Source organism: Schistocerca nitens, chromosome 3, assembly GCF_023898315.1.
Source record: "Schistocerca nitens isolate TAMUIC-IGC-003100 chromosome 3, iqSchNite1.1, whole genome shotgun sequence".
NCBI lineage: Eukaryota > Metazoa > Arthropoda > Insecta > Orthoptera > Acrididae > Schistocerca > Schistocerca nitens.
In genome coordinates this window covers 704040215-704056027 of record NC_064616.1, presented here as the reverse complement: position 1 = coordinate 704056027, position 15813 = coordinate 704040215, and the positions used below count along the sequence as shown (strand labels likewise).

Here is a 15813-nt window from a genome sequence, read left to right as displayed (position 1 = left end):
AAGATCAAAGGCCTATAATTTCTGGCACTGTGTTAATCTATTGATTGCAGAATTATTATAGAGAATGTATACTGAAACACTTGCGACATTTTGGCAGAATGAGAAGTTATGTCAGTCTAAGATGCCAAGAAGACATTGTAACCTTAACCATTCGGAAAACGAAAAATAACTAATAATGACATAGTTTAGTGACGAGTTCCAAATCTTGTGGCAAGAATGTAAGGGAATCCGGGCACGTTGGAAAATCCGTATCTTAAGCAATCTAAAATTTCTTCATACAAGAGTTGGAACTTAAATAGTGGCAACTATTTATTGACAACCGATACAAAAGAGTTACATGTTTGCACCTGTAACTGTCCTTCAAAGTAGTCACCAGAGTTGTGTAGATCCCGTTGCCAGCGATGTGGATGGCGTAGTATACCGTTAGCAGAGCCTGTTCTGATGATTGTGCGAATGGAGCGGTCTACTGCCTGTCGAATCTCTGGAACAGTTCTGAAGCGAATGTCACAAAGTGGTTCCTTCATCTTCGGAATTAAATTAAAGTCACTGGACATTGCTAAGACATTACAAAATGTGCCTAGTGAAAACTGGACTGGGCCTTAACAGCTATAGTCAGCTTGAAGCAAAACCATCTATCTTCTTTGTCAACATTCGTGCCCTCTCGAAGAGCCTCTGTTTGGTGATTACAGGTTGTGAAAATCAGTTTTAGATATAAAAACCGGAACAAAGGAAGACTCGAAGCTCATGTCTAAACCTACACAGAATCCACAAAAAAAAAGGAAGAAGATAAAATTTCTTCTCTATTGAACTGCGGTAAACAGTGAAAGAAAAGGTCCCGTCCATCACGAGGTCGTTAAGACGGAACACAGCCTCAAACTAGGAAAAGGTACTAACTTAGTTCCTTCGAAAGGATTTAGGGAAACCAAGAAAATCTTAATCGATATAGCAGAACGAGATTCGAACACCGCTCCTACCGACTGCGAATCCAGTGCGTTAACCACTGCACCACCTTGGTCTCAAACACAAGAGCTGCCTACTATTTATACCTAAGATATGAACATTCTACTGCTTCACTAAAGACTTTTGTTTTAAAGACGTTTTTATTAGTATACTTTCTTGACTGCCAAAGAATTGCTATGTAACAACTCCCATTCACTAACCCCGCGCCGCGCCGCACCGCACCACGCCGCGCTGCGCCGCGCCTCCCACGCTCTTGGTTCATCTGCGTTCCCCTCTTTCCCCTCCATCCCTTCCACAGCCACCTCCCCACCACAAGTGCAGCGTACAATCATATCCTATGGATCTCAGTCAATGAAGTGACGTAACACGCTCTCATTGGCTGAACCGCTGCATCCACGTGACCTTAGAGCACCGGCGTATAAAGGGCAATATGAACGGGGACGTAAAGGTGGGGTGCTGCTACGAAATGAATGTAAAGGTGGGAACAGTTATTGGAATCTTCCAAACGCGTAGGTGAGAAGAATATGAGAGCACAGAAGCTACAGAGCGCAGATGAGATGTGGCTGCGGTGCAGGATGTCAGCAGGGAGCGTGTAGAGTTCGCTGCGTCAGTTGAGAGGCAGCTTCCGAGCGGAGAGGCAAGGAACAAGCAATTCGAGGCCCGTCGATCGCGGCTGTACGGTGCGTGTTGTGTGTATAGTGACAGTACGGCAGCGTTTGTTTATGATATGCCTTCCGAAGATAGCGATCGTGTAACTGTTATGGAGCTGTGTGTTAGCAAGGAGTGGCTGCTACAAGAACTCCGGTCAGATCCATCTCGGCTTGTAATATTAGATTGCCGCAGTTCAAACGAATACGGCGAATCTCATATAAGGCATGCTCTAAATTTCAGTATTCCTAGTATAATGTTAAGGAGATTGGCGGCGGGTAAAATTGATTTGTTATCAACGATTAAATGCCGTGATTTAAAAGCGAAAATTGCTAACGCCTATAAAGAGAATTTATTTGTTTTGTATGGCGATTTCGTAGTCACAGAACAGCAACAGAGAAGCCAACAAGCCACTTTCACAGCAAGTGATACTCTACATGTACTTGCTAAACGTTTGACACAAGATGGCTGCCAAGTCGTGTGCTTGGAAGGTGAGTAATATACTATTTGTTTCTTTGTTTGTCCAATTAACACATAACTGCCTCACTTGTATTCATCAAGGGTGGGGAGGAGGAGGCGGCGGGTGTGCTGGGCACGGTTAGTTCTTTGTTTCTGTTTTAAAGACTTTGCCCGTCAAAGTGTTTAACAGGAAAGAATGTGCACGCTTGTTTGTACACGATGTGTTATGAAGCTTTGAAGTACTGTACTAGTTTTTGGGACTCGTTTAACTTAGTTTCATTTCTCTGCGGAGGGCCATTACTAATTTGATCTGTGAAGTTTTCAAAATACTGTTGCTAAAACCGATACGTGTCAAAATTCTTAATTTGTGTGCTGTTTACTTATTTAAATAACGTAACATATGTATTTGATACACGATGACAGAAATATAGCCGTGACATTGTGTATGTTTTCTCACAATACTACATGTTTTCCTGTGCAACGCACTATTTAGTGAGTTCAGCATGCCTTGTGTTAACACTGAAATAGCCCAATAATATCATTCGATTTGGCATACCTGCGGACATTTTTTTTCTCCTAAAAGGGGGGGGGGGTGACGCATGTATCATTATGGATACAGAGAAATCAATAAGGTGAATGTTGTAAACAGTATGCATGTGCAGCCTCCAAGAGAGTGAAGGTGAATTAAAGTTGTTAGTTTATACAAAGATGTAGCTTAAAAAATAAAGTGTAAAACCTTTTGGGACAGGAACCCTGTTCTCCTGATATTCCAATCATGTATTGCAACTAACAAGCAAAACATAAAGGTTTGTAAACACAATAACAGTGTGGTTTCATTTATCTTATGTGGAAAAACAAAGATGATTTTTCTTTCTTTCTATAATAGAAATGCTTGTGTACTCTACACTCTGATATTCAGTTATTTGTGTAATCTTGATGTTTTTAGTTGTGTACTTTTGTTCACAGCTATGTCTGACTACTCAGATGTTTATTTCATTGTTTATTTCTTAGTATGTTGCAAGTTCACTAGCCACATCCCTTAGATTGGTGGAAGCAGCAGAATGAAGTAGCATAATGTTGTATTTTTATCCGATACAGACATTGTATGCAGCTAATTTTGATAGTGATGGAAATTTTTCTGGTATAAAAATGGTTCAAATGGCTCTGAGCACTATGGGACTAAACATCTGAGGTCATTAGTCCCCTAGAACTTAGAACTAGTTAAACCTAACTAACCTAAAGACATCACATACATCCATGCCCGAGGCAGGATTCGAACCTGCGACCGTAGCAGTCGCGCGGTTCCGGACTGAGCGCCTAGAACCGCTAGACCACTGCGGCCGGCTTTCTGGTATAATTTTAAGATCTTATACAATAACTTCCATGGTCCCCATAATTTATCATGTGATTTGATTTCATCTGTGTACACAAAAATAAATCTATATTTGTGACTGCACTGAAAATTATGTGATGGGGTAGAACACAGCATGTTACGCACAAATTGATCCACATACAAAGTCGATTTTCAGGAGTTCATTGCAGATACGCTTTCCCAACAGTGGAAGTGTATAAGATGTCCAGCAGAGTTGTGGGTCTTTTTTTATATAGATTTTTTTTATTTAGTTGGTTTTGTTTACATTGTTGTCACACTGTGTTGCGTGGTTTGGTTATAGGCTACACACTTTCCTGGATTCTGTGAGCTTCGTGACGTAAATCATTGTTTTAAGTGGTCTGTTCCCCAGTTTGACACTTAACTATCTTTTTTACCTCATATTTTGATATTTTATTATTCATCTAACTAAAGTAAAGTGTAATCAAATACAGCTGATTTCAATTTCATTATGCTTTGCTGAAACTTGTAATGTGTGACTTTCCCCTCCCTTCATGAAATTATAAGTATTGGAATATACTGTTTTGTTTGTGTTATGACAATCCTGTATTTTTAAGATTTTGTTGTAAGCAGCAAGTGTTCTGTTGTGCTCTTACAGGATTCTGTTATCAACTCCATTGCCACATCTTCATAATATTAGTAACATTGTACAACATGCTGCTGTTGTGTGTTGTTAGCATTATAAGTTTTCTATTGGCATCTCTTTGAAAACTATTTCTGAGCAACGTTAGTCATGTTTGTCAGTTTACTTTTTTAAAACAAATGTTTTTTTTGTAAAACAATGAGAGGCCATTGTAGCCCAGTCTGTGATATATCTTGACGATAATTGAATTGTGATAGCAGGTAACATTGACAGCTGATTAACTGACTCTCGAACACAAGAATCCCAGCAACAGTCAGTGTTAATACAGGGCAGAAACTGTTTGGCACAACATAGTGTGGCTTGAAGTGAACACCTAACTACTGTGTACAACAGATGTAGTGATTCTGGATGAAGAACAACTACAGTTTCATTTCCCTGAGATCTCTGGGAGGATTATGTTTTCCATGGTCTACTGGATTAGGCTGACGAGTTATAATTTTCCATTTATTGTTAATCACCATATTACATTTGTAATATGCCTGAATTTTAGATGATTGGCTTTTGGCCATTAAGCACATTCCATGCGATGCACTTTGATGAATGTAAATATGTGCTATGGTCTTTTATTTCACACTGAACCTGTGATACTTCATAAAATTTGGTTTGTTGGATTTACTTGAGTAATCACACTCAATGTTGAAACTGTCTCGTACGAGTGATTGAATCTGCATATCTTCGTGAACATATACCATTGTTGGTTTTTGTGTCGTACTTACACAAGCGGCTTCACATGCAACATGAGGGTTAATGAAATCATGGTGTTCATTCCATGTTATTGTACTTGAAATATCCTCTTTTTTTTTTTTTTTTTTTTTTTTTTTTTTTTTTTTTTTTTTTTTTTTTAAGCAGACTGTTTATTAGTTTCATGTTTGCCATTAAGAGGAAGTACGTTTGTCTACCTCATCCTCACCTGCCCCCTCTGCACGACACTTCTCCCAGTCTGACCAGCTGAGAGAGAGTAAAAAGTTGAGTACTGCTCACACAATGCACTGATGTTGAGGTCTTCATATTTCCATCTCTTACTCTCCATCATACATCCATGTTGCCTGGTTTCATACTTCTGTGCCTATAAGAAATTTGTATGGGGCTAATATCCTTTAAGTTGAGCTCCCTAAACTCCAATCTACAAACTTCTTGCCTACTTCTTATACTGCTGTAACTGAAATGTCAGTGTATGATGTAAGTGGTGAGAATAGACTTCCTGTATGTTTCATTTCGATGTCAGTCAGTATGTTCTATATTTGTCACCTATCTTGCCAATGCATCTCTCTCTTCGTGACACTGTGCTTCCCGCATTCTTATAACTGAACGTCACTGCTGTCAGATCTCCATTTTGTATGATTAATAAAAAAATATTATTGAGCATTATTGCATCACTTATGGCATCTGTCTGAAATGACAATTTTGAGTCACTTCAGGGAGCATTTACTTTTTTAATTTTTACTTTGCGATGCAAGATTACTTGTTCCCTTACACTGTTAAACAATATTCATCTTCGTTACATAAATAACTGTGGCAAGCGTTAGTAGATTAATTTGGGTGGTGTCAAAGTACATATGGATTCTGTATGGTCTCCCCATAGATGGACTGGTAGGAAGAAAGCTGCTGGTGTGTCAAAAGATGTGTAATAGAGAAAGCAAGGTGCGGGAAGTGGGATACTGTAAAAATACAACAAATGAATTGAAGCATTTAGAGACTTCAGTATAGCTGATAACTGGTACAGCACTTACTAATGTAAGGCCAGTTATCATCAAAATCTTTTTATTTTCCTGTAATAACAATAACATTTCCAAATGCGGGTACCAGTTTTAACCAGCCGGCCGGAGTGGCCGTGCGGTTCTAGGCGCTACAGTCTGGAGCCGAGCGACCACTATGGTCGCAGGTTCTAATCCTGCGTCAGGCGTGGGTGTGTGTGATGTCCTTAGGTTAGTTAGGTTTAATTACTTCTAAGTTCTAGGCGACTGATGACATCAGAATTAAGTTGCATAGTGCTCAGAGCCATTTGAACCAGTTTTAACCAGCCAGCGATAACCATCAGCATGTGTAAGTGCACATGATGTAAGCAGTGGTCAAAGCTTTCTGTTGTGTTGTCAATGTATGATATTTCGAGGAAGATACTGACGTCAGCCGCAATTAATGATTAAAATAATTCAATAGCGAAACTTAAAAATTAGTGTCGGACTGGGACTCGAACCCGGATTTCCCACTTTACCTGAGCAGTTGCCTTAACTGCTTTGGCTATCAGAGCACGCTTTCTGTCCAACACAAATTCTCAACTTGTCGCACACTACTAAGTAGCATCCCTGTCCCTTTACCTCATTTGCCAACAGCAGTCAACCTTACACCTCGTCAGACAGAACAGATACCACACACACTTGTAATGTATAAATATCATAGTTAGTCCAGCACTTATTCTGTGTTGAAAGTATATACTGTTTTCCATTTATATCCTTCAGTGACTCCATGCTGTTTGTAACTGTCGATTTTCAGTTTATTTTTGTACAACAGTCACTGGTGGTGTGGACTTCTATGAGAAATTGGCTACTGTGGACCATGTTCATAGAAAATTATTTTCCAGTTACTGTAGGCAGCTGTTCAAAAAGTGCTTCTAGATAATACGCCACCTCCAGACTTTCAACGAGGTACTTCCTTGGTTCCACTACCATCTGTTTCTTTAGCTATATAGTCTACTCACCCCTATTTAATCCTCTTTACAGCAATAATTATGTCTTCCACTTCATACTGTTCCAAGATACCCTTGCTTATTTTCCTCTTTCTGCTAATTATGGAAATACATCTTTCCCTTTCACCGTGCTAGATGGCACAGTGGTTAGCATGCTGGACTCACATTCAAGAGGATGATGGTTCAAACCAGCATCCAACCATCCTGATTTAGGTTTCCCGTGATTTTCCTAAATCACTTCAGGCAAATGCCAGGATGGTTCCTTTGAAAGGGCACGGCCGACTTCCTTCCCCACCCTTCCATAATCCAATGGGACCAATGACCTCACTGTTTGGTCCCTTCTCTCCAAATCGAACAACCAACCAGCCATCTCTCCCTTTCTCACTGACCACTCTGTTTTGAATAGTATCCTTATTAAAAAAACCTTTCCACCATAAATCGAAATTAGTAATACAAACTGATTGCGAACTTTGATTTTCAGACACTTCAGAAGCTTAGCTTTGAAAACTTTGTTAGCTTTACACAATGTACTGACACACACTTTACTCTTTCCTTTTTTTCTGTGTATTTGTCTTAAATTTCTGTAATTACGAAAGCTGCTGAAAACATTTTTTTTTTTGTAAGATTTGTTCCTCAACCCTAATACATTTGAAGAAATTCGTATTACTACCATAAGCTACTTTCAGTGAATAATTAATTGGCAAATGGTTTTGGTAGAAAGTACCATATTCAAGTTGATGTAAAAATACATTATAACCAAAACCTCTTCGTAGAATAGGTTAACACATAAAAGGTCATATCCAAATTAGCAGCTATCTTGGTCTAGAAAATTTACATCAAAACCTGTACTGCTGTCACATGCCCTCCACGTCACATAGCAATATAGGTCTGTTACAATTGTAAGGTATTGATGTGTGCCTTACAACTATGACGGGCTTGTGTTTTTATTTGATGTGAAGAACATACAATCGCAGTACAGGTTTTGGTGCAATGTTTAGAGACCAAGATAATTGCTAACTTGGATATGATGATGTGTGTGTTAACCTATACTACCAAGAAGCTGTTGTTATAATGGATTTTTTTTTTTTTGCGTTGACTTGCAAATGGTACTTCTTTCCGAAACTATTTATCAATACTGCATGATTCACTAATAGGAGCACATGGTGGTATGAATTTCTTCAAAATCTCTTCAGTTGGTTCTATGATTTTGTCATGCATTTGTGGAGTTTTATTTGCAGGGTGTTGATTGTGCATTACTTTTGTTTCATTATTATTGTTTCTCTGGTCTGTTTCAAACTTTCTCCCACAAGCTCTTCCATTTGTTGTTGACATCTCTTTTAGCTCTCCCGCTAGTCTCATTGTCTAATAGAAGCAGTGACATTCATAGTTTACAGTATACCTACATAGGTTGCATCATTTCTTGTTTTTCCGAGAGCTGTTGGTACAGAATGTGTTGAGAATGAGTCAAAAGCTTTGTTAAAATCCATGCATCACGGGCAAAGTAGTAATTCATATTCACTAATCCATTCTGAAATATCTTCCATGGCTTACAATCGGTGCTTTGTGCTATAATCACTTGTAAAGCATACCAGAATGAGATTTTCACTCTGCAGCGGAGTGTGCGCTGATATGAAACTTCCTGGCAGATTAAAACTGTGTGCGCGACCGAGACTCGAACTCGGGACCTTTGCCTTTCGCGGGCAAGTGCTCTACCATCTGAGCTACCGAAGCACGACTCACGCCCGGTACTCACAGCTTTACTTCGGCCAGTATCTCGTCTCCTACCTTCCAAACTTTACAGAAGCTCTCCTGCGAGAGCTTCTGTAAAGTTTGGAAGGTAGGAGACGAGATACTGGCAGAAGTAAAGCTGTGAGTACCGGGCGTGCGAGAGCTTCTGTAAAGTTTGGAAGGTAGGAGACGAGATACTGGCAGAAGTAAAGCTGTGAGTACCGGGCGTGAGTCGTGCTTCGGTAGCTCAGATGGTAGAGCACTTGCCCGCGAAAGGCAAAGGTCCCCAGTTCGAGTCTCGGTCGGGCACACAGTTTTAATCTGCCAGGAAGTTTCACTTGTAAAGCATGTTTTTTACTTCGCATGATTTAAAAACAATGTTGATACTTTCAGAGAATGTCTCTTACCTTATAAGGAGCAGCCTGAGAAGCCTATACTATTTAACATCTTGTTTGCCTTGTTTCATGCAAAGTAAAACAATTGCAGCATTAGCCTAACCGTTGTTTTTTTTTCTTTTCTTTTTTCTCCAAACAGTATCATCTGCCCTTTCTGGATACCTCAAATGCCTTTATACACCTCATGCTTTGTTGTTATTAATAACTACCTGTGTTTCTGTTTTCTGTCTTGAACTATAAGTGTACAAGCGTTCAAAGAAATACTCAAGTACTTTTCTTTAAATTTTTCTATGACTTCTAGTGTCTTAACTGATGGAAATGTGGTGTCTACCCAATGCAAGTTTTGGTTTTGTCATATCTTCTGACGTCCTATCAAAGGCGGTTCTGGATAGTTTTGTTTAATTCAGCATCTTATGTCTTACTTCCAACTGAAATCTCCAGTTGCGATCTTGTGGAATATGTCGTGATTATCAGCTTGTTGTATTAAAGGTATTTTAGCTCCTCACCTTAATGTGAGCATGGATTTGCAGAGAAATAATATATTGAAAAATCCGCCTCAGTTTCGCAACTGAGGCGGATGTTTCAGTATATTAGTCTATCACAGTTGCTGATGGGGGCTGCAATATGCTAAAAATTCTTAGATTTGCAGAGACTTTATTAGACTTGCAAACAGGTTTTGTTTATTTTGAGGTTGGGTCTTGATATTCTGAGGTTCCTTCAAATCTGAAATAATATTAGTAAAGTTTCATGTTAAAACCTAAACTTAATTTTCTTCCACAGTAATCAAGCAATATCCTGGTTTTAATTCCGTTTTGTCTTGATTTAGTCGTCGTGATGATCTAGAGGGTAAAGGCTAGACATCGCCCTGGAGGTCCCGCACTCGATCCCGGGTAGGGACGGGATTTTTCCTCGTTTCACTCCCTTCCGGACGGCCCCAGGTCCACTCAGCTTGCTGTCAAAATGGGTACCTAGATCTTTCTAGGGGGTAAGAGGATGCTGGAGCACGTAACCCCCTCCTCCCCCCCCCCCCTCCCCCGCTAATGCCGCAGAGGATAGAGCGGCTACAGTCAGGCAGATAGTCCGGTGGTGGACTTACACCACAGACATCAACTTTTTATGTCTTCATTTATTTTTCATCGAACTTGTAATAACCCTACTGTATACCATTTAATGTTTTTTTTTTTTTTTTAAATACCTCTTCGAACAGTACTAACCCATCTTCATATGTTGCACGTAACCAGTTTATTCTCCCTAAATAAGAAGTTACAGTCGTAGCTCGGTTTCTACGGTCAGTATCATTGTTTAGTTTGGTAACTCTGTGGGCAAGTTGCGAGTACACATGTAGTTGGGTGTTACACACGGTCGTGTTACGAAGTACCAGATCTGGGGATAAACACGACCAGTTCACAAGCTTAATTACGTGCAACAGAGCCCTGAAGTATTCAGTCAGTATCGTCATTTCCTACCCGGTCGTTGTCACTCCTAGAGCATTTCCTGTCAAAAGGGATGCAAACATTGAGTCAGCATGCTGTATGCAGTGCGGCTTGGCGAGCAGCCCATTCATATTTGTTCCCTGCAAAGCTGTCTATCAAGTTGTTGGTTACCTTGTGCGTACGAGCAGCTGCATGGTGTTAACAGCTACCATGATCGGTTACGTTCATCCTCACGAAGGTGTATTGAGCCCATAACACCATATCCATCCATCCATCACGAAGGTGTATTTAATGTTTCTCCCACCTTTATTTGTCACCAGACAACTTAAGGGTCGCATCTTATTTAGAGATGTTTTAAAGCCTTGTATTTAAAAATGGTGTTACGAAAAAAAGCGACATTGTGCTTGTCGTGTGCTTACAATTAGTTCTACTGAACCTTTCCCCCTCTTAAATGTATCAGAAACTGCCAGACGTGGTACTTTTTTTTCCTCTCTTCGAGGATCATTATCCTGTGAGGAAGATGTGACAGTACTGCTGTGTGAGGAGTGATCCTTTCAGCAAGAATTACGTGGTTAGCTCAGTTAGTACATGAATACGCTCTGTGAGCACTTCTAGTCTCCATATCACAGAGGTTTCACTTGGCAGGTGCTGGGTCCATTGCGTATTTGGACATCTCAGAAGCCTGTGGGAGCCGCCACGCCCCCCCCCCCCCCCCCACCCTCGACAGACACACACACACACACACACACACACACACACACACACACACACACACACACACAGCGCGCGCTCTTGTTAGTAGTGAAAAACTTGATACAAGAACTGTCTTTCTTCAAATCACCCTCTGCCGGTTAATTTGCCTTGAGGATTCGATACCATTAGACGCATTAGAAACTGAGTGACTAATATATACCTGACTGCTTTCAACACTTACTTTCGTCATAATAGTGATGGTGACGCGTTGTGGTAGTGTATCCACGAGATGAAAACGTTTCGGGGCTGTCCTGGTCTACTATGAGCGGTCAACTGCAGCTTTCATCTCAGGACAACGGGCAGCGCTCCGTCCACGATTATTATATTACTGTCGACGATGCCTAAGGTATTCTGAATAGGACTAAAGTCAAGTGAACTAAGGTTCCTTAAACCATTCTCGCAGAATTCAGGTTCGTTGCGTGTTTAATGTGCCGAACAAATGCAGGTCGCCGAAGGCGTACAAACAGTTGCATATAATCAGTGTTTCTCTGCCGTTTCCCCCGAACAAGAAACCATCACCTGTCTAAACGATGCCCTGTTGGCATGTGGGAAGCATCACTTCACGTGATTTTCGGCGTACTCTGACCGACCTTGCCATCCGAGTGCATTGATTTGTATCGCCACTCATCAACTCAAGCGATTTTTTTTTTTCCTCTCTCCAAGAGTGTCCAATGGCGTTGGTATTGTGCTTATGCGAATTTTACGTTCGCGCCGAGCAGAGGTACGTTTGGATCGATGATGGCTCCAGTGATCCATAGCTAGTTGGTGACTTCGTATTCTGGCTACATCTCAGTCACGTTACACGACGGACAATACAATTTACCTTGGCGACATGAGCACTCGCTCTCCAACACAGCAGTAGGGTGGATTCAATCTACTGGTACCGGGCGTCTGTGTTGACAAGTGACGTAATGTCGATGTAGCATCATACGTTCGCAACCAGAGATACAACACTGACAATATTTATTTTGCATGTGTACTGTTATTTTAAATGTAGGTTGCAGTGATAGATTCGTTTGTAAAATGAGGAAACGGCACAACAGTGGCTGAATCAACAGTCTACTGTTGCATATACCACCTGTTCCGGAGCAATTCCAGTTCCACCATCTGGTGTAAATGTATAATCACTTAGCCACCAGAGGTTATCCTCTTCCGAAACCAGTAGCGTATGCTATAAAAGACTACTGATTTGCCAACTACTGTGCGCTTTCTTTAATTTACAAAGTGGACTTGTGCAGCTTTGGCTGCCCCGCAAGGGAAACTATGTAGTGATAGATTGATGTATAGCGTAGGCCAAGAATATGTTGAAAGACATGTTTGGCTGTGAGCTGAGATGGTTAAGCCAACAAATGTGATGCCATGAGAATAACTATAATCTTTACGACGCGTATTTCACTCTGTATTGGATTCGACGAGTGGTTTATGTCCACTATTTTGATGTCATAAGTCAAAGCAGTCTAGACAGCTTCAATATTTACAGCATGTAAACTAAAATAAGGAACTAAAAGTTTGAAGAAGAGATATTTGAGCTGGTTTGGCCACAGAGAAATTTCTTCATCTTTTGATTTAAACTCTCAAAGATATAGGAGAGATACTAGATTCGAATTCAGGAGATGCTTGTTTCAAATCGCTGTCCAGGCATCGTGATTCAGGTTTCCAGTTTCGTAAATCCGTTTGGTAGGCCGCTGCCTCGTCTTTTTCTATCCTTTCCCAGCTGAACCAGAGCTCAGGTTGTAATACCGTGATTCGACTTTAGTCTCTAACATATCTTCAATCCACCACATTTTCAGATAAATGAGTAGGTCAGGTAGAGAGGTACATAAAACAGTTAATCAGAAAACTTAGCAGCGGCTGCAGCGTGGGGAGAAAGGCCATATTTTTTTCTCGGAAAGCATTAAATTCAGAAACGCGCACAGTTTACCACAAAGTAATTTCTTATCGTAGATGCGAAAATTAAAACTTACTTAGTTTTGGTGCTCTGACATGTACATAGTATCTCGTGATTTTGAGAAATGAAGTTAATTAACCCATTTAGTTATCCGTATTCTCAGTTTGTGCGCTGTTGTGTACACAAAAAACAGAATAGAAATGATCTTAAACACCACAAATTTCTGCGTAACGTCGGTACATAAGAGCGATTTATGAACCCATAGGCTTGGTTGTATCCTTTGGCGTTATAAATCCAATATGCCTTGCGCCTGCCTATATGGTCTGCCCAGAGACTTCATCTGAATTGAGAATAGTTCTCGTTTTCGTTCTTAGGAATGTGACCGAGCGAGGTGGCGCAGTGGTTAGCACACTGGACTCGCATTCGGGAGGACGACGGTTCAATCCCGCGTCCGGCCATCCTGATTTAGGTTTTCCGTGATTTCCCTAGATCACTTCAGGCGAATGCCGGGATGGTTCCTTTGAAAGGGCACGGTCGCCTTCCTTCCCCATCCTTCCCTAATCCGAGCTTGTGCTCCGTCTCAAATGACGTAGTTGTCGACGGGACGTTAAACACCAATATCCTCCTCCTCCTCTTAGGAATGTGAACACCTATTCCTCATCCATAAAACAATACTGCAGTACAACGCTGTCCTCTTCGTTTGGCAGGATTCTTGATCCTTTGTTGGTTGAAGCCCTGGGGAGCGTCCGTGGTTGATACCCTGTAGCTGCTCGGATTGGAATAGATTCGTAACACAATCATAATTCGTGGTAAAGCTTTGCGATGCAGTAAATGCAGGATCGTACTCTCGTTGTAGTCCCTAATAAAGGATTGGAGGGCATGCGATGTACATCACAACCGTGTCCATTAGCGTAACTTTCTGCTTGGTCGTGTCTTTCATTGTTACTGAGCAAAGTAGAGTTGTGATCGACACCAGGCCCGTATTCGGGAGGCTTCGAGTTACTCTTTAGTTCCTCATCCCAAGTTTTTCATTATACCCTTTAAACTGGGCTGATTGCTTTTAACAGGACATGACCCATTTTCCTCGCATATGTTCAACATAAGAAATGTTAAGTCTGGTAAATGTACGCTGTAGACAGGGCCAGTAAATCCTTAATTTTCAATATTTCCAGCTGTTTAGCCTCGCATTGGTGTTAACATTATCGCAGGTAGAACAACGTGTCAGTTTTGGTGGTAACTTCTTTAAATTTGGGGCAAGTGAACGGTGGCGAGCGTGGGGTTTCGACGTTTTTGGCCGATATAAACCTCGCAGTCAACTATAAATTTACCGTTGTAACCCAAAATCAAGCTGGTCAAACGAGAATTTGAACCCGTCTCAATCGTATGATTTCACGGTGTCCACCGAAGGAGTCCCTGATTTCATAATTAAATGTATCGAAAAGAAAGATCGCTGGACTGGTACAACAAAAGGTATATTTATTGTGAAAGTTGCAAGAATTTTATACATACGTTATGCAGAAGCTTCGAAATAGTTCCAAAAGCTCCTAACAGCGTTGTGCAAATTGTACAGTATCGGCATTTATAATTAAACGCGTCGTCAGCAAGCAGTCTTTGCAATCATACCAGACTTTTTGGAATGTCGACCACTCATGGTACTGACGTGGCGCAAACGAACAATGAAATTTGCCAAGACATCCTGTAGTGTCTCATCGGAAATGGGTGCATATGCCAGAGAGATCAATTCAAGCTCGGCCAGCGTGGTGGCATGGTTCCGGTAGACATGTCTTTCAATGTGCCCAACAAAAAGTACTCCCAAGGAATGAGATCGGGCGAATGTCGAGGGAAATCCATCCCTGCTCCAATAAATTTGCAATAGTCCAACGCAACTGCTCTATTCCCGAAGTATTCATCAAGAAAATGGTGCGATGTGGTCTGGCCCCATTTTACACGAACCACTCTGTAGTTCGTCGATCCTCCAGCGCTAGTTCTGTAGCAACGAATTGTCCGAAAATTGCAACTGAGGCCTAACGTTTACCAGCGATTGTTTCTCGTGTGCAAAAGGGTCAGTAGTGCCACTGCTGCATACCGCTGTCCAAACAGGAACTTCTGGAGAATATATTGGCTTCGCTCCACTCAAATAGGGAAATCCATAATTGTCAGTTTCGTTTATGGAAGACTCCATTCAGGTGGAAGTGTACATTATCTGTGAACCAGATGCAGCGAACATTAAATCCTTCATTATCAATCATTGTGGAAGTCTGGTTAGCGAAGTCAGCCCTATATCGCACAAGTTTGCATCTACAAGGCTACTGTGCAATCCACAGTTAAGTGTGTGGCAGAGGGTTCATTTAATCACGTTTGAGCCAGGGGCTACTTCTCAACAGTTCCACTCTCGAACAACGCACAGTAAAAACGAACACTTAAATCTTTCCGTACGGGTATAGCCTGGTGGCATTGGATTTTGAGTGGTAACATGTGGAGGCACTGTTTCAGTATTTTGTTTTAGCTGGAACGCTTCAAACCAGTCTCTGCTGCAATTCTTCTTGTGGATTTTCTTAAATTTAGCGGAACAGTGCCAGAAACTGTAGCGACATTCTCAGGAGTAGTAGCATTTTGCCTGGGACCAACATTCGCTGCTAGATCATCAACCATGCTGCCTGCCTTTGGAATTCGGGGAATAGCATGCGGATGGTTTTCGCTTCCGGTCCTTTTTTTTTTTTTTTTTTTTTTTTTTTTTTTTTTTTTTTTTTACGTTAAACCGTGTTTGAAAACTGTGCCTTTTTGTCGTAAAACTGTGTTCTAACCAGTGATATTTCAGTAACAGAAAAACACA

General features: G+C 41.0%; 1 protein-coding gene across 1 annotated transcript in view; it reads left to right on the top strand.

Annotated features, from left to right (window-relative positions):
• The first annotated feature begins 1515 nt into the window (after positions 1-1515).
• Positions 1516-15813, top strand: part of LOC126249725 (dual specificity protein phosphatase Mpk3) — a 183358-nt gene continuing 169060 nt past the window's right edge. Inside the window, exon 1 of the mRNA XM_049951406.1 lies at positions 1516-2099. Coding sequence (XP_049807363.1) covers positions 1688-2099 — 412 coding nt within the window. The 5' untranslated portion in view covers positions 1516-1687. The remainder of the gene's footprint in view (positions 2100-15813) is intronic.